Source organism: Urocitellus parryii, chromosome 1 (genome assembly GCF_045843805.1).
Source record: "Urocitellus parryii isolate mUroPar1 chromosome 1, mUroPar1.hap1, whole genome shotgun sequence".
Lineage (NCBI taxonomy): Eukaryota > Metazoa > Chordata > Mammalia > Rodentia > Sciuridae > Urocitellus > Urocitellus parryii.
Window position 1 is genome coordinate 218,982,602 of NC_135531.1, and position 18,830 is coordinate 219,001,431.

The window sequence follows — 18,830 nt, forward strand, 5'->3', positions numbered from 1 at the left end:
GATAAATATATAATATTTTTATAATAAAAATAAACCTCATTTCCAATCTCACATAATATACAAAAATTGATAATGGATGGTAGCCTAAGCATAAAATTTAAAACAACAGAGTTTCTAAAATAAAACACAAGAGAACATTTAGAGAAGTTGAGATAGGCCAATATTTATGGAAAAGAGACCAAAAATTGCTATATATTATCTAAGTGAATATTCAAATATAAAATATCCAAACAATGAGGTTCTATTGAACAACAAAGAAGAGTAAATTATCAATATATACATAGTTATGTATTTATGTACCCATGGGTGCATTTCAATTTGAAGTATTCAAGGGTATTTTGGAAAAAAAATACTAAAACTCTTGGATTTCTGAGTTTTCCATCTAAGTACAAAGAGATTCATTTACTGATTTAGAAAATAATCAGAAGAGAAGCAAGGATGTGCATACAAAGCAATAAGGTGAATTTTGGACTTGTTGAATTTGAGCTATCTGTGAGATAGTCATCCAAATGGAAGTATTGAATAATCAGAGAAGTGTCACCTGCAGCTTTGGAGATATTCTTGAAGAGAATAATAGACCTCAAAATGCAAGCTTATTATAAAAATGTAATTTATTATAAAAGGTACAATTAGAGTAAAATTGTCTTGAGATCTTTGAAGAATTTCAATATTAAATAATTTGTTCCAGGAAAAAAAAAAAGCAACTGAGAAGCATCCAGGAAGGAATAGATTAAGGGTACCAAGGACAGAAAAATATTTCAAGGAACAAGAAACAGAAAACAATGTCAAAAGCTTCTAAAAGAACAAGTTAAACTATTAAAATTTCCATTAGATTTGTGGCAATGAGTTTATGTTGGTGAAGTTAGTTAAAGCAATTTATGTTCATTGGTAGATTGTTACAGGGGAAAGCAGACTACTTCAATTTAACAAAGTTTAGCCAAGCACAAATAGAGAGGTTCTAGAAATGAGAAGCATTCCAGATGGGCGATGTTATGGAACTCACCACCCAGCCACATGCCGTTTATATTTAAAGCCAGAGAAAAGAAAGTGGCACACAGAAACAACCTGTTTGTCTACAGCAGGCATTTGCCTTATATGATAATGTTTTGGCAGCTTTTAGCCTCTGATGGGTTGGAAGTCAGCTGCTATGACTGGTAAGATGCTGGTAGCTTGGTTACAAGGGTATATTCTTAGGTGAAGTTACCTTTGTTTAAAAATCAAGCTATCCAGTTTAGAATTCATTAGGTATGGAGGACCACTTTGAGCCAAACTCTTGAGTTAGTTAAGTGTAAGCTGAAGAGTCCAACTAATGAGTTTAGACAAGAACATTTGGCTATTAGAAGATGATAGTTGGCATCAACTGGAAAGGGAAATGGAGTACAAGTAGAATTTATCTGATGACAATGATGATATTTTTAAGGTGAGGAAGGACTGAGAAGCTGTGCTTCCACAAAGTCCCAACAGGAAGCAGCCAGTAGCAGGAAGAGGTTGAAACTATCCCTCAATTGAGAAACTGGATTCTCTGGGAAGTCTGAAGAGGCACATAGCACAATTGGGAAAAATAGTTCAGAACAGGGGCACTTCTTTCACTTTAACAAGGAGGAAAAAGCATGGATATGCATGTAATCAGTTTTATAGATAAAGGGAAATGAAAATTTCAGGTTGTCCAACTTCCATTAGTTCTAAGAAGCAAACACAGAGTGTGGAATAAGAACATTGTTGAAAATAAATGGAGGAGAAAGAAGGCTTGAAATAAATGTACATTCTGGAAATAGAGAGTGGAAAATGCTGTCACCCTTTTGCCAGCTAAAGGAACTTTTAAAACATCTTTAACATGTATTGGGTTAGTAATGCCCATGTTTATTACAGTTTACATGAATCCTCCATAGGACCAGCTTAATCTGCAGGGCCAAGAGAGAGGACCAATCCATTGTGCTTGGTGCCTAAAATCTGCACTGCTAGGTAAACATCTGGTGAGTTTTTGGAAGACTGGAGAGATCACAGGCAGAGCCAAGCAGTGGATCACAATAAATCAACTGCACCTTCTATTTGCAAAGAAGAGTATTAATTGTATCTTTATCCATGTACACTTTATCACTTGATAAACCTTAACTATAATCAACAATTAAATACTCATTTGAACACAAATCATTTGAAAGTACCAATTTGTTGGTCCCAAACCAAGTTTTAAAATTCAGAATTTAATTTTGATGTGTTGGGAGTAAATGAAATTGCTCAAGAATAATTTGTGTGTCAAGAGTATACAGTTCTGTAATCAACTACATTTCTCATTCAGGTCTTCACTGGGATCTTCACAGCAGAAATGTTTCTCAAGATCATTGCTATGGATCCATATTATTACTTTCAAGAAGGCTGGAATATTTTTGATGGTTTTATTGTGAGCCTTAGTTTAATGGAACTTGGTTTGGCAAATGTGGAAGGATTGTCAGTTCTCCGATCATTCCGACTGGTAAACTAACTCAGAAGGGTTGATAATTTTTATTTCTCTAAATAATTAGTCTTCATTCTTATTTACTAATAATTTTAGGATTTGTACAATTCTAATATTTTAATACACTCATGAAAAACCAAATTGCCTCATCACCAGATTGGAATTTCTTCTTCGTTGAAGTTTTGATAAGTAAATTTTATTTACTTATTTATTTATTTTTAACACAATACCTTTATTTTATTTATTTTTATGTGGTGCTGAGGATCGAACCCAGGGCCTCGCACATGATAGACCAGTGCTCTAATGCTGAGCCACAACCCCAGCCCCAAATTTTATTTATTTTTGAGAAATAGATTCTGTTTAGTTTATTCAAGTCAACAGTCAACAGTTCCCCCCTTCATAATCAAATGGCAAGTCTAACTGGGAGGTAGAAAGAGGAAGTTGCCATAATCCCAAGTCACAATTAAATACCACTGTTGTCAACTCAGTTATCTGAGGTTTGTGTACAGGTATAAGTCTTCATTTAGATACAGGATGAGTTCCCCTTTCTGCAGGCCTCAGCAATTACAGAGCAACTCATAGCCAAGAGTTGGAACAAGGAACAGTGCATAAAGGAGAGGATTACAGAATTAGCTCTGTACCTTTGTTCCTTCAGCCATATCAGAAAATTATCAAATCCACTCTTTGCTAATTTTAAAGATGCATCTTTTATTTGGTCCTTGCTATTCAAAGATATTTTTTGATCTTTTAAAATCAAGAGACTTATTTCCATCAAAAGTTTGATATGTTTTATTGTGCTATTGTTTTGAGTTGGTTTTAACTTTTTGTGATTTATTTTCAGATAACAGAGATTATATATAGTTACTAAAGACAAGTTCTAGATGATTTATCTTATGCTTATTATCCTCAAGACATTGTTGTGAAATTTTTAGAATTTTATTATATGATAAATAATATGAGCAACTACTTTAAAAAGATGTTTAGTAAACCTTCATGATAATGTGATGCAGTTTAGGGGAAAAGGGAGTGTATGTCATTACCACATCTTACTTAGTATGTTAGGCTCTTTTGCATAAATTTATTCTCTGGGAATAAATTAAACACTTTGGTGCTTATATTTGCTCCTTTGGGTCACTTAGATGCCATTAAATAATGCACTACTCTCAGCCTGACATTTATTGAAGCATCAGAAATAAAATACTGCTGTTGTTTAAATGGTACTTGAGAGGCCACTGCATGCTAATACAACCAAAGTGTCAAGCACAGTGGCAGAGAGACACACTACAATGAGTTGATTAATTAAGTCACTGAAGACATCAGATTGAAAACTGCAACTTTTTACTAAGTCCATGTATTTCTCCTTTAAATATAATATATCTTAAAAAATATTGCCTAATATTACAACAAACTAAAGGTATAGTTAGATTAAAATAATGTTAATACTCAAAAGATCAGTTGATTTTTCTCTCACCATATGCAATTTAAGCGTTAATATTATTTGCACTTGTGCACTTCAGTATAATATTTTAAGTATACTGAAAACTATATTGACTTTGAGCTTTTAAACAATTGGAGCTCCTACTTCCCTGAAATTGAATCTCTGCTATTTAGCCACCATTAATCTTAAATATCTTAGTTCCTTTAAGAAAAAGATATATTTCATATGCTCATGTAGGATTCTTATTATTAAAATGCTGATTCAAAAGCCATGTAACATAATTATTTTATTTACAACATGTATATTTCAGAATTAAAAATATCCCTATGGTATCAAATACCTGCTACATTTGCTAGATAATACTTTGACACTTAAATAATCCATCAATCTACAATTGAGACAGTCACCCTGTAGATTTCAGCTGGAAACAAAACCACAGATGCTTCAGAAATGTAGGTCATTCAAAGTTATGCAATGTACTATATAAATATTACACAGTGCATTCCATCTTTATGCATATCTATAAAGCATTCATTAAAAATGAGTAAATAAATAAATAAAGGTAAGACCAGTAGAATAGAGGAAAGGAAAGAGGGAGATGCAGGAGGGAAGGGAAAGAGGAGGCAGTGGGGACTGAAATGAACAAATTAAATTCTATGCTTGTATAATTATGTCAAAATGAACCCAACTATTATGAAAAAATAAAATGCACTAATAAAAGCACTTTTAGAAAAAAAGATAAAAGACAAATTTTGTGGCTTTTGTATCATTTTCTGTAAATTGTAGTGTGAACCAAAACCAAAAAAATAAAATTACAATCTGAATTTCTTGCTGTAAAAAGAAAAAGGGGGAAAAAAAGAAGCAAATAAATAAATGTAGGTCATTAACAGCCCTTTTTTCTTTTTTTCCAGCTCAGAGTTTTCAAGTTGGCAAAGTCTTGGCCAACTTTGAATATGCTTATAAAGATCATTGGCAATTCTGTGGGGGCACTGGGAAACCTCACCTTGGTGTTGGCCATTATTGTTTTCATTTTTGCTGTGGTCGGCATGCAGCTCTTTGGAAAGAGCTACAAAGAATGTGTCTGCAAGATTTCCAATGATTGTGAACTCCCACGCTGGCACATGCACGATTTCTTCCACTCTTTCCTGATTGTGTTCCGTGTGCTGTGTGGAGAGTGGATAGAGACCATGTGGGACTGTATGGAGGTTGCTGGCCAAACCATGTGCCTTACTGTCTTCATGATGGTCATGGTAATTGGAAACCTCGTGGTATGTACTAAAAACGTTTTCCTTACTTTCAGTATAAGATTATGTAATCATGAAAAAGTACACTAAACTGGTGAACATTTTGCATTATCTTTGTGAATTGTTTCTGTGTCAAAGTTATTTCCTATTTTCTATTATTCATGATTGCAAGAGCCATGCATTATTTAGATGTCTTTAATTCACACAGACCCTCAAAATGCCTCTTGAACCAACATTGGTCTTCCTCGCTGTTCCTCTTACTATTGGAAGGGAAGGTCTAGGGCTTTTATCTTTCAGTTCTTGTACTAAAGTATAGAAGTGTCATTATGAATTCATTTTATTTCTAAGTAGGAACAAAAATATCTTTTGAACATGTTTAAATTCAAGTTTCCTACAAATTAAAATTTTAAAAAATATTAATCATATCAGTTTTTTAAAGTATACAGGTTATTTGGAATGTAGAAATTGTAGTTTGAATCAGTAACATTGAACCAAGAAACATAGATTGTCACTTCTATACAAAATTGACCATGCCCAGCACCACTGACCCATCTTGGACATGTGAGAAAGGTAAAAGGAAGATCAATATGACACAGTATTATGACATTTACTCTAACAGGAATTAAAAATAGAAATTTATCTTTGATGTTTGAAATGTGGAAATGAAAGCTGTCTACCAGATTCACAAAGTGGAAACATTGCTTAATATTAGCATGGAACTCCATCAAAGAGTTTGGACCTGAAATATCTTTAATTATGATGTAAAGTTGGTTTGGTAGGGAGAAAGGTGATCACTCTAAACCAGGGAAAAGTATACCTAGTGGTTTGGGACAGGATAGTATACATGTGGGAAGGAGCCTTTCTTAGGCTTTAAGTAAAGGAATCATGCTGCTTTGCTTGAGGAGGAGTCAAACCAATGTAACAGGAAAAGAACTATATGACCATTATTTTAACCTATAGACTTATTTTCATTCAAATAAAAAAAAACAACTTTCAATTCCCCAAAGGAAAATATACGAATAGGGTAAAAATGCAAAATATTAATTTCTATTCATTGCCATATTTCAGAATCTTTATCTTAAATAATCCTGATTTTTGTTTTGTTTTTTTCGTTTTTTGAGGATCAAATCTAGGGCCTCATGTATGTTAGATGAGTTCTCAATCACTGAGTTAATCCCGGGCCCTGATCTGTGTATGAAATATCAAGAAACATGCACAGTGTATAATTCAGAAATATGAATGGTGGTTTAAAACATCAAATATTGTTTCTGTGGGTTGGGAATTTAGGAGCAATTTATCTATATGATTCTGGCTCACAATCAATTATGAGGTTGCTGTGAAGGTGTTGACTGAGGCTATCATCATCTTGACTGGAGCTTCTGGGTCAGCTTGTAAGAAGGCTCAGTCTTATGGCTAGGGGCAGGTGGTCTCAGTTCATTGTTGGCTGTTGATTGAAGATCTCAGTTACTCTCTACATGGGCCTCTTGATAGGAATGTTGAATATTCTTACAACATCACCACTGGTTTCTCCCAAAGCAGACAGAAGAGAGAAGGCAAAGTGTAGGTCTTCTTTGTGTTCTAATCTTGAAAGTCATTCTCCATAACCTCTGCTGTGCTCTGTTCGTTAGAAGAAGCTCACACTTCAGAAGAAATTAGTCTCCATTTTTTGAAGAGAAGAGTATCAGGTAATTTGTAGATACATTTTAAAGCCACAGCCATCCCCCAAACAACAAACATTTTGCTTTTAGGAAAGTATAAAATTCTATAGAGCAGAAATAAATGGTTAAATGGAACAGAAACAAATCAAAAGTCATAGCTGTGTTATGGATTTGATTTCATTTCTTCTATGTATCTGGCATACATTGGAGAAGAGAAGGAAAAGGCAGAACAGAGTCCTTTATGACAGCAAGGAACTATTGGACTGCAACAGGGAATTCGGAGTGGGAATAGTAAAAAATAAGCTAGGGCCAGATTGTGTAGAGTCTAATTTACGAAATGGCTGACTGTGCATAATAAAGTGGATTTTCCTTTAGGCAATTCAAAACTACAGATGGCTTTTTATCAGGAATTGAAAATGAGCTAAGATATTTTGATAAGAATAATGTAGCTAGAGAATGCAGAGTGGGTTTAAAGAGAAAGAAACTTACCATATCACATATCATCTATTAGTTTACTGAAATAAAACATCTCTCTAATATGTAATTGAATAGAGAATTCAAGTACATAAATAATTTCAGAAAGTATCAAGTGTTTATATATATAGATGACATTTAATATTAATTTGTATTGCTGTAACACATAAAAATAATTATTTTTATGTAGTCACAAAAATTTAAATTTTATGCCTCTAAGAGAAAAAATTAAAGACTCTCCTTTCTTTTCCATTATCAGTTTTAAAATGTTATTGTGATGTTCTGGATACATTTATGGAGTAGCTATTATGCCTCTAAGAGAAAAAATTAAAGACTCTCCTTTCTTTTCCATTATCAGTTTTAAAATGTTATTGTGATGTTCTGGATACATTTATGGAGTAGCTAAGATGATAATGTCCAACCTGTTTACCACTGTTAACGATTTTTTTCATATCATACTTCCTTAAGTAAGATGGAATAAACTGATACACTGCCTCTTACAATTCTTCCCATTTTTACTGGAAAGAGGGAAAGGTCACTCAAAAAGAAGCTGGTGTAACTTCTTTTTAACATGTCAACTGCCTGACAAGGTTCCACCACAGTATCTGTGAATAATCAATGCCAGGCCTCCTCTACAGGCAAGAGAGAGGTGGGGCCACAGTCTGCACTTCCCCAGGATTTTTAGGAGCCATTCTTTGTTTCCTGGCACTGTGGCTAGAGATCCTTTGATAGATGAAAGGCAAGTGCTATAGAGAGAGAAGGTGACTTTTTGAAGGCTGCTAGTTCTAGAAGTAGTGGATAGTATTTTCTCTAAGTGAAGATGGAGCAATAGCAGGCAGGCAGGATTAAGGTCAGGAGCTACTCTCAAAAGGTGGGAGTCAGAATGGAGAAATCAGCGGGTGGGGATGTGGCTCAAGCGGTAGCGCGCTTGCCTGGCATGCGCTCGGCGGGTGCTGGGTTCAATCCTCAGTGCCGCATACAAATAAAATAAAGATGTTGTGTCCGCCAAAAACTATAAAATAAATATTAAAAAATTCTCTCTCTCAATCTCTCTCTCTCTCTCTCTCTCTCTTAAAAAAATGGAGAAATCATTAATATGTGTAATACATTTCAATCTGGCAGCAGTGGAAACATTTTCCTTCTGAGAGACTAAATTGGGGGAACATATGAGAAAGTTCATTCCACTCAGTGATTAGTCCTCTATCCATGCACCTTTGTGAAACAGAATTCAGGATTTCAATTCCTGAGTGAGCTTGTCTAACTCTGTTCCCTTAGGTTACTGTTGATCACACCAAACTCCTGGGCCAGCTGTTACATATATAGCTTTCAATAATGAAGGAGGTCTAAACAAAGAGAGTAGCTTGACTCACACAAAATTTTATTTTTAAGAAAATAAGGTAGATAATTGTAGAGAGTCTGTTGGATAATAGTAACAATGATAGTAATAGCTAAACTTTCCCATGTATTCACTGTGAGCTAGAAACTGTGCTGAGAGCCATAGGGATTATTTCTTTGAATTCTTATATCAATCCCATAAACAGGTGTTGAGACAATTATAATATTTATTTTACAGGTAAAGAAACTGTCCTTAGATGGCTTATGTTACTTTTCTAGCAGTAGAAATTTGATTGTTACTCAGCATCCTAAATCTAAAAGATGTGTTCCACTGTTATATCAAGTAAAACTGTGGTTAAATCAAGTAAATTTGTGGAACTAATGGTGTCAAGAAGGTGTTTGCAAGAAAAATTTTAGGACAACATCAATGCAGATGGACTGCTTTTCAAAGGAGGGAGGGAACTTTCTTAAATATGTGAAAGAAAAGTTGTAGGTTGGAGGAACTTTTATTTTTTCCTGACAATGAAATAACATTAAATTATCAATTTATAACAGATCATAGAAGCAATTAGAAAATTGATGGCAAGCTTTATGATAGTGACATAAGTGTGGTAGGAGTTCAGAGAAAGTAAATATCAAGGGATAGGGATGTAACTCTGTGGTAGAGCAATTGCTGAGCATGCATGAGGTCTGGGTTTTATCTCCAGCATTGAAAGGGAAAGGGTGGGGTGGAATAGCATTGAGTGCACATGGAATATTGTTTCCTTGTTGATTTTGCAAACACAGCAATTAAGAATGAAGATTTCAGAATTAGATTATCAAATCCTTTTCACAGACCAGATCCCAAAACTCAGGGAGATAAGGATAATTTTTCTAACTATAAAAAACTACTTATTTATTCCTCCCGTGCTCCCCCTCCCTACCCCACTATGAGTCAGCCTCTTTATATCAGAGAAAACATTTGGCATTGTTTTGGGGGGATTGGCTATCTTCACTTAGCATTATCTTCTCCAATGCCATCCATTTACCTGCAAATGCCATGATTTTATTCTCTTTTATAGCAAGGATGGTGGAATGTGTTAGACATCATTATCCAAAGTACAAGACATGAATTGGTGTCAACATACTTTATAAACAACCACAGATATGAAAAATTGTGCTGTATATGTGTAATAAGAATTGTAATGCATTCTGCTGTCATTTTTTTTAAATCAATTAAAAAAAGAACACCTTTAACGCAATTTAAAAAATCTACTTATTAACTGTGATCTTGGACAAGTCACCTAAAGTAGACAGAAGCCTCAGTTTTCTCATCTATAAAACAGTGATAATAATAATTACTAATTCATGAGACTGTTGTGAGAAATAAATCATAGGAAAATAAAAATGCCTAGCACAAGGACTGGTACTTATTAAGATCTCAGTAAAAAGCAGCTTTTACAAAACACTCTTATGTGCTCTAGAACCTAACTCTAAGACACATTTACATGTATAGATGTATCAAAGCATCATAACTTTACCCTAAAAATGTTACAGGTCTGGGGTCTTCTAGGAAACTAAGGCAATTTGAAACCCTTCCCTCTTCAAACCCTGAATCTTACAGTCAAGTCAGAAAGATTTCAGACATGTTGCTCAAGAGTAGCAAGCATGAGTTTACTGAAGGAATAGGGAAAGGGTACACTCTCAAGGGAGACAGTAGGTCTTCTCAGAGAGGAGGGGGACAATTTTATTGGGGGTCCTAGAGAAGTTTCCAGTGAGTTCTGCCCAGTTCTTGACTTTTTACTGACAGCAAGATGACATCAGATGTTAAGTCCCCACTCCCTTTACAACTTTAGGTCATGTGGCCCATACTGACCGGTTCTAATTGGATATTTAATTATAAATTCTTACAGATTTTATCCTTAGAAAAATTATCCTTATCTCCCTGAGATCTGGTCTGTGAAAAGGATCAGAAAAGTCTTCTTCTTCAGGGTAACTTGGGTTCCTTCTTTTTGAAACATTATTTTGGGCCTGCATTTCTCCTGGATATAACTACTTTGCTGAGAAATGTGACATATCCTGTCCACTTAAGCCAGGCAGGGTTGTGATTAAATTGCTTCTTGGAAAAGAAAGCATGCGGGGGTCAGCACAGTTGGCCTACTTTATGGAATTATTCCCTTAACCTGTGTTCTCATCATTCACATCTGTCTGTCCCCTATCATAAATATGTACAACAATTGCATATTAATCAAAATAAAATAAAACATAAAAAAAGAACCCACTGTTGGACATCAGTGTAGAATGATTGATTGATATGGATCAATACCTAATAGACAAGGACAGTATATTAACAAACCTTTGAAAATTAAATCTAGAAAATACTTATGGCACCACATTTCAGTGTTCTAATGAATAAAAGTAAAAATTTAGCATTTAGTTTTATTTTTCTTCTCTCTCTCTTTTTTTTTTTTTTTTTTTTTTTGGTCCAACTAAGAGATTCAAAGACAAGTCATGGTAAAACATAATTTTATTGGCAAATTCCAGAAGTAAAGGAGCAAGTTTTAGTATAATTATCAGGAGCCATTGAATAGCAATTGACAGATGGCTTAGTATAGACTCTAAAAGTTGCACGTAGTTCTTATGAGATCTTACACACTTTGACATACATTTTCATTGGAATTTCACTGAAACCTTTCTCAGGATTTCTATTTTGTACTGCTAATTTCTGCATTTGGTCCCCTTACTGCTCCATGTTCCATTTTTTCTGTATGGTTAAATACATACAGGACTCATGGGCATTGCCAATCAAATCCTGACTGGAGGGGAAAAAAAAGATATATATATGTATGTCAGGCTCGTGCCCCTGGAAATGCCTGATTCCTTAGTAAATTCTCTCATTTTGAGTTTACACAGTGGATTTATTCCCACTAATATTTTAATTTGCCAGGCACAGTGGTGCATGCCTGTAATCCCAGTGGCTCAGGAGGCTGAGGCAGAAGGCTTGTGTGTTCAAGGCCAGCCTCAGCAACAGTGGGGCACTAAATAACTCAGTGAGACCCTGTCTCTAAATAAAATACAAAATAGTGCTGGGTATGTGGCTCAGTGGCTAGGTGTCCCTGAGTTCAATCCCAGGCACCCCTTACCCCAGCCATTTATTTTTTCATTTACTCAAGTCAGTGCTGTTTATTTTGGAGTTACATAACAACACTTCAACTCCACAATCCTTAATTCATTATTACCATCATTATTATAATCATTTCTTTTTTTTTCTTCTTTTTTTGGTTTTAAGTATTGAACTAGGCACTTGCACATGCCTGGCAAGTTCTCTACCAACTGAGCTACATCCCATTTCTTTATAGTATTCCTAACTGTGTTATAAATATTTTGGCTATGATTTCCTAAATCAAAAATTAGGACTTTTGATCTAGCCATAAATACATTTTTTTCTAATTTAGCAACTTATCTAGGTGAAAAAAATGGTACAAAGTCACAAAAAAACAAATCATATTTAAGTACATTGGAATAGTTTTTGGTTTTAGGGATACATTTTATATTAAATTATCAATGTCCTAGGAAATCCAGCTGACATGGTCAAAATACCTACCGTCCCTAATAAATCTAGACACTGTGTTGTTGCCTAGATTTCTCCTTGGGAACTGAATTGAATATAGAAGTTTCATGCAAGAATGGCTTCTGTGATTTTCAACTACTCAAAAGGAAATAGTACTAATGGTATTATTTTATAATGGCCAGGTATTTTTTATTACATTTACTATTTTTCATAGTTTATCATAAACTAGATTAAATGCCTAACATAAAATAAGGTGGAAGAACAATCTGAAAAACTTAAAATGTTGAAGCAGCAGAGTCTTGTGATCACCTCTTTTCCTGCTATTTCAGGTTCTGAATCTCTTCCTGGCCTTGCTCCTGAGCTCCTTCAGTTCTGACAATCTTGCAGCCACTGATGATGATAACGAAATGAACAACCTCCAGATTGCTGTGGGAAGAATGCAGAAAGGAATTGATTTTGTTAAAAGAAAAATACGTGAATTCATTGAGAAAGCCTTTGTTAGGAAGCAGAAAGCTTTAGATGAAATTAAACCTCTTGAAGATCTAAATAACAAAAAAGACAGCTGTATTTCCAACCATACCACTATAGAAATAGGCAAAGACCTCAATTATCTCAAAGACGGAAACGGAACAACTAGTGGCATAGGCAGCAGTGTAGAAAAGTATGTCGTTGATGAGAGTGACTACATGTCATTCATAAACAATCCCAGCCTCACTGTGACAGTGCCCATTGCTGTTGGAGAATCTGACTTTGAAAATTTAAATACTGAGGAGTTCAGCAGTGAGTCAGATATGGAGGAAAGCAAAGAGGTAGGAATTTTTAAATATGGGGATATTTTGGTATTAAGCATTTCTTTTTCATTAAAACCATTAGATATTTTTAATTGTGTGTTCCTTCTTACAAGAAAACATAAACTATGTATTGGTACATTTCCTATGGCAAAATGACAATTGATAAATTAATGATAGATTAAAATATAGCTAAAGAAATGATAGACTGCCTCGGTTTCTCAAATACTCAATTTTTTGAATACTTGATAATATGTGAATAATACCAATTTCTATTTTAAGATAAATTTAGATTCATAAAAATGTTTCAATTTATGTGTGTTCTTCCTTATAACTCACCCACATTAGTAGTTTTTGTATATACTGGAAAAATACTTGATGAAAGATAGTTCCAGTTCTCATCTTGTTATATTTTTGCCTCTGTTGAAATATGCCTTTCATGGAAAACTGCCTGGGATCTTGACTTGATATTTACTCATAGTTTTCTGTTTCCTGAAGCAAATGATTTTTTTTCTTTTTAAGGAAAAGAAGTTTGTGATAAGGAATCATGGTAAACATATTTTAACCCTACTGAATCCAGTGCATGCTGTTTAAACAAACAAGTATTGATGCATTATAAAATGTAGAATTCTGAATTTACTCTCAGTAAAAGTCTTCGTAGTTTAAAGTATTCCTTGATTTACAAGAGTGTTAATACCAGAATATGTTTTGATTTGCTTTGCTTTGTTATTCACCTACAGGTTTGTAAGAGTAGGAGATAAATATAAGAAAGAATTTAAAATCTTAATATTTAATTGTTTAATTATACCAAAATGAAGATAAGATTCCCAGTAATTAACATAGACCTACAAAAATAATAGGTCAAGACCAAAGATTGGCTTCTTCCTTATTTTAATTGTTTATCAAGGAAGCAAGCTAAAGGCTTCTCTTACTATTCTTATTCTAAGAAAGAAAATGTGTCTCAGAGCCTGAGACACTGAAACATAAAATTTAAGTAGTTTAGCACAGTCATGATAATTATGAAGCATTAATAGTATGAAGAAAACTATATTTCAAAGAAGAGAATTTTAGATATTTTAGTCTACATTTCTGTATTTATTTGATAAAATTGCTGAGTATATGGTATTTTCCATTCTTGTTTATAAAGTTGATAGTATTGCTAATTCAAGAGTTAGGTGGAAGTAGATGTTCAGCATGAAATTCTGGCAATGTTTAAATATAAGTACTGAAAACTAAGGAATAAATAACAGAGCCATAGTTATCAGTTTCACAAAATAACTGATGAGATTTAAGAGGGAAGGGGTAAAACCTTAGAGCCCAGAGAAAAGAATTGCTATAATTCGATGAAATAAGATTTTTACTAATTAGACTATTATTTAAATAGTAATATCTTAAACCTTTTTAATAAAATTTCAGGCTGGGAATATAGCTCAGTTGGTAGACTGCTTGCCTTGCATGCACAAGGCCCTTGGTTCAATTCCCAGCACCACAAAAAAAAAAAAAAAAAGGATGAACATAACTAGTTGAGTTATATTGAAAGTATGGTGCCTAATTTCTCATACTGTGTACTTCTAGAAGTGGAAGTCAGCAATTAGAAAAGAGAATTGGGTTATTCAAATTTTAATGTAGCTCTTTATCATTATTTTGCTGTTGTATCTAATAGTGGATAGTCCCTTGTACTAGAGAAATTATATTTTTATTTACACATGTGTGTAAGTTTAGGGTGTCACATAAAGTAAGATTAAATTATAAAGAGTCAAATGTTGAGGCCATAATTTAGTTTTATCTTTTAGCTAAGTTTTCGTGCCTTTTGGAGTATAGTTAACTTATATCCAGTATCCCTAATTTTTAAAGAATTTTGAAGTTTTATACTCTGAAGTAGCATGCATTTGGCCTCACCTCAAACCATTAAGTTTGACACAGGAATGTCCAATACAGTGGGGGTTATAATAGGAAAATCCATTCTCTTTCTAGTTTTTCTGTTGACTATTAAGCTGTTTGTATTGTTTTCTGTTTGATTGGCACTAACTCTGTTTCAGTTAAGTACTCCAAAATAGTATCATGGACTCGGAGTTTTGGAAAGAACTGATCTGCCCATTGGAAGTAAAGGAAACTATTTAACTGGGTTCTGAAGTCCTTTCAATATCTTCCCATAACAGAGATTGTCATTTTAGTGTTGAAGTTTATTATTTGAAGAATAGTCACTTTAATCAAATTTTCTAGATATAAATTCATAAATGAATAAGAATTAGGATCAGTCTGTAAAGAGAATATACAGAGGTTTTGATCTTTCAGAATTTTATCTGGTAGCTGTACTAGAAAGCAAAAGAGAATTGAAATGATTTTCCAAGAATTTTGAACACTCATTCTGAAATACCTTCTTAGCGTCTATCTTCTAGTCATTTTTGTTTGTTCATTTTTTTAAATTGGTGAGTTGGGATTGGGTTGTTTAGTATCATACATAGAATAGTTTTTAAAAAATGGCCTGAAGCTTCTTACTATTCCTTTCTAAATGATTTTTTTAAACTAAAAGGAAAAATGAAATACTTTTTGTTTTTGGAATCTAAATGCATTTCTTTTTCTAGGGTAGACTGAGTGGGCTTAGAGTTTGGGGGTGTTTAAGTTCTCTTCCATGCCTTTACCAAATTTGTGGAGTTCTTTGTTAGCTTTCTAAAGATTCTCTGCAGTATACAATGTAAAATTCATGTCATAATCAAGTATGTTTTAACTCTTACTATGTTTTTTAACTTTATTTAATGCTATTCCTTTTGTGATTTTGAAAGGCTGATTTTCCTTTTAGAGATTTTAATCATGTTGAAGCCGTGTTTGATAATTTTTCAAAGTATAATATGGTACTGTCTATGGTGACCTTCACTGCTTACCATTCTTACTTCTCACAGGGGTAAAATCAAGCTGGAACCATCAGGAACGCAGCTCTGGTGTTTTATAACCAGCCAGAGGCTCGTGCCACCACTTTTACCCAGGTTACCCAAGCAAGTTGTATATATATAAATACAATCAATGTCTAAATGACTTTTGACTGGCCTGCATGTTACTCAGCTATGTTCCTTGCCCATCCATTGGCAGTAAAATAAAAACATGCACAGCTGCTCTTATGCTGAGTCATACAAAGCATGGTCAGGCAAGTCTGACAATCCTAACTTTAAAAAAAATTAGCTGCTTAATTTTCTTATATAGATACTAATAGAAATTATATTTGATGAAATTAACATTGCATGCCTTTATGGATTATTTAATTTCTGTGTTTGGTTACAGAATTTTGAATATGCTAAGAGCCTAAAGGAGAAATGTAGGTGGTGTTTGAAAAACTCTTGCAGACAACCTTTCTCTCCCCTACTTAAAAAAAATATTTAATCTTTTTTCCTATTTAAACATTGCCCCAGTGAGGGTACATTTTTCATAATTCTGTGTTTAGTGTAATATTGTTTTTCTGAAGGGTAATCTGCAAATTAAAGCAATTCATTATTCATGTGCAAACTTCTGAAAGGATGTTCTAATGTGATAATAATATATATAATTGGAATGTTATGTTTATGTTTTGGCTGCTAGCAGCATGAGTATAATTTTTATCTGCTTCATTTTAGGGAAAAGGGCATCACTTTATTTAGCAATTGACCAAAATTATTTTGCATTTAGAATATAATTGCCTTGGAGATTCTGTTTATATTTACTCCTAAAATTCCTACACCAAAAAAAGGAGTGTATTTGGTACATCAAAAATACAACAAAAATACCCAAAATAGACATCTATCTTTAGATGTTATTCTCACTCTGAATATAGGTCTGGAGTCTACCTTCTTCGTCTTTTGACTCCTCTGTCCATTGTGAATTGTTTTTTTTTTTCCTAACTTCTATCTAACTGGGCAATTTTCTCCTCAGTTTATTATTGAAATGTATCACATTCTACAGACTCTTATATAGGAGGAGAATCGTGAGCTCTTGGTCCTTCCACCTCTTTAAAATGAACAGATGTTCCTTACCATGTGAACATAGCGATAACTCTCAAACTGTTGTGAGGGCTCTGTTATATGCACCATTTATTTTCTTCTGTTAAAATCAGTTTTGTGCACAAGTATGATAATCAAATTGTTCTATTCAATTCAATGGGTCATTAAGAAATATTAATTAAATACTTTGCCACTTAGAGCCAGTTTACTCTCTTGCTGCTATGAAAACTATTAAATAATCCTAATATAAAAGTGGCTTTTTCAAAGGAGCAATGACATGCCACAATTATACTTTATTTTACTCTCTGGCACTCCAGATTCATGAAAGATAAGGCCTTATATATTAAGGAAAAGTATCATATAATATAGGATCCAAGATGTATAACTATTCACACTAAACACAATTCCACATAAATATGCACTGGGAATAGAGAGAATATTTTCCCTATTGTGTATTAATTTTTCAGAAAAGCATGAGATTTTAGCTTATTAGGATAGTGACTTGTTTTTCTCAGTGTCTTGGAAAGACATAAGTTTAGTTTCTTTATTCTCTGAATATCTCATTTTCCAAATTCCTATATAAAAAAGTATTTGAGGGAAAGTGATGATCAAGTATATTATCTACTAGTCTATGTAGCAAACAGGTGGAATAAGTACAGTAGTATACAATCTAAGCAGGAACTGGTTTATTTATTCCCATCCTTCACACTATTATAATTTTCAATTTCCTTTAAAAACAAATCTCTGATTGTCCCTTAGGAAACATTGTTCATGCCTTGAAGTGATATACTAAATTCTAATACCAGGGATAGGAAGGGGTCAAAAATGTGTAGGGACCATCTGAGTAAGCATGTTGGGATGACTTCAATGGGAACTCAGCTGTGATTTTATCCAGGAAATAAACAGTCCTCATGAGAAACATTTTCAATAAGATAGTGATTAAATGGAAGAAAAGGCTCGAAATATCTTTAATGTTAGAACAAAGTAGTCCAAACACAAAATCTTTGGGGTACTTGTAATCTACTGAGGGATAGATAGACTATCATGACATAAATGTTTCTTTTTTTGTTTGTTTGTTTGCCATTTCAAGTATATAATTTAGAGTCTTGCTATTTGTTATTTAAAATGTTTTATAACTAACGTATTCATTATAAACACTAAATGATTTTTTGAATAATGCAGCATAATGAGAATAATACTTTTGATTTTGCCATCTTCCTCATTTAAAAAGATGGCATCAACAGTTCCTTTCTAATGGTAATGAGTCACTTTGGTCAAGCAAGCCATCACTTCCATTCTTCCAGTGTTAAAATTTTTCGTGTTAGATGTTTAAAATAGTAACTTATAATTGATGTGGAAAATAAAAGTTTAAGTGTAGTATTTTTAAAAATAAAATGAAATATTGTGTCTTGATGTTTACCTATTGGATATTAAGCAATATATGATCCTAGCTTGCTTAATTTGTATGACTGTCATTACTCTGCACTTAGAAGAATCAAAGAATCCCATGAGACTTCCATCTAAAAAAATTAGTATTTCTACATGAGTGTAAATGATTGCCAATTCTTTTCATAACAAGTAAAATTGGCTATTCCTGTATATTCTCATTACTATTCTGACATTGGGGTATTCTTAGTTTTCATTAAAGCTTAAGTAAGAAAGGGTTACTCTCATAGTATCATCCAGTCCTGTTGTTACCTGATAAACAAATATAGGTAAGTGAAAAAAGAAACTAAACATCCAAATTTTACCAAAGGGAAGTATAAAACTTGTCAAACTAGGTCTACTTGTGGCCAAATCATATATTGGTTTATTAGACATGTAACATTTTGCAGAGAATGATGCCCAGATTGGCGCTCTTACAGGCAAGCTGTATTAGAAAATTTTTCTTTAAGTGCACAAGTTGTAACAGTTCCATGTAGT

At 33.4% G+C, this 18,830-nt stretch overlaps 1 protein-coding gene across 5 annotated transcripts in view; it reads left to right on the forward strand.

The window, feature by feature from the left end:
- LOC113198410 (sodium channel protein type 2 subunit alpha) overlaps positions 1-18,830 on the forward strand; it is a 93,584-nt gene that overhangs the window by 45,488 nt on the left and 29,266 nt on the right. For all 5 annotated transcript variants that reach the window (XM_026411097.2, XM_026411109.2, XM_026411098.2 and 2 more), the window contains exons 14-16: positions 2,297-2,470; positions 4,802-5,158; positions 12,481-12,960. In XM_026411097.2, the coding sequence (XP_026266882.2) occupies positions 2,297-2,470; positions 4,802-5,158; positions 12,481-12,960 (1,011 nt within the window). The remainder of the gene's footprint in view (positions 1-2,296; positions 2,471-4,801; positions 5,159-12,480; positions 12,961-18,830) is intronic.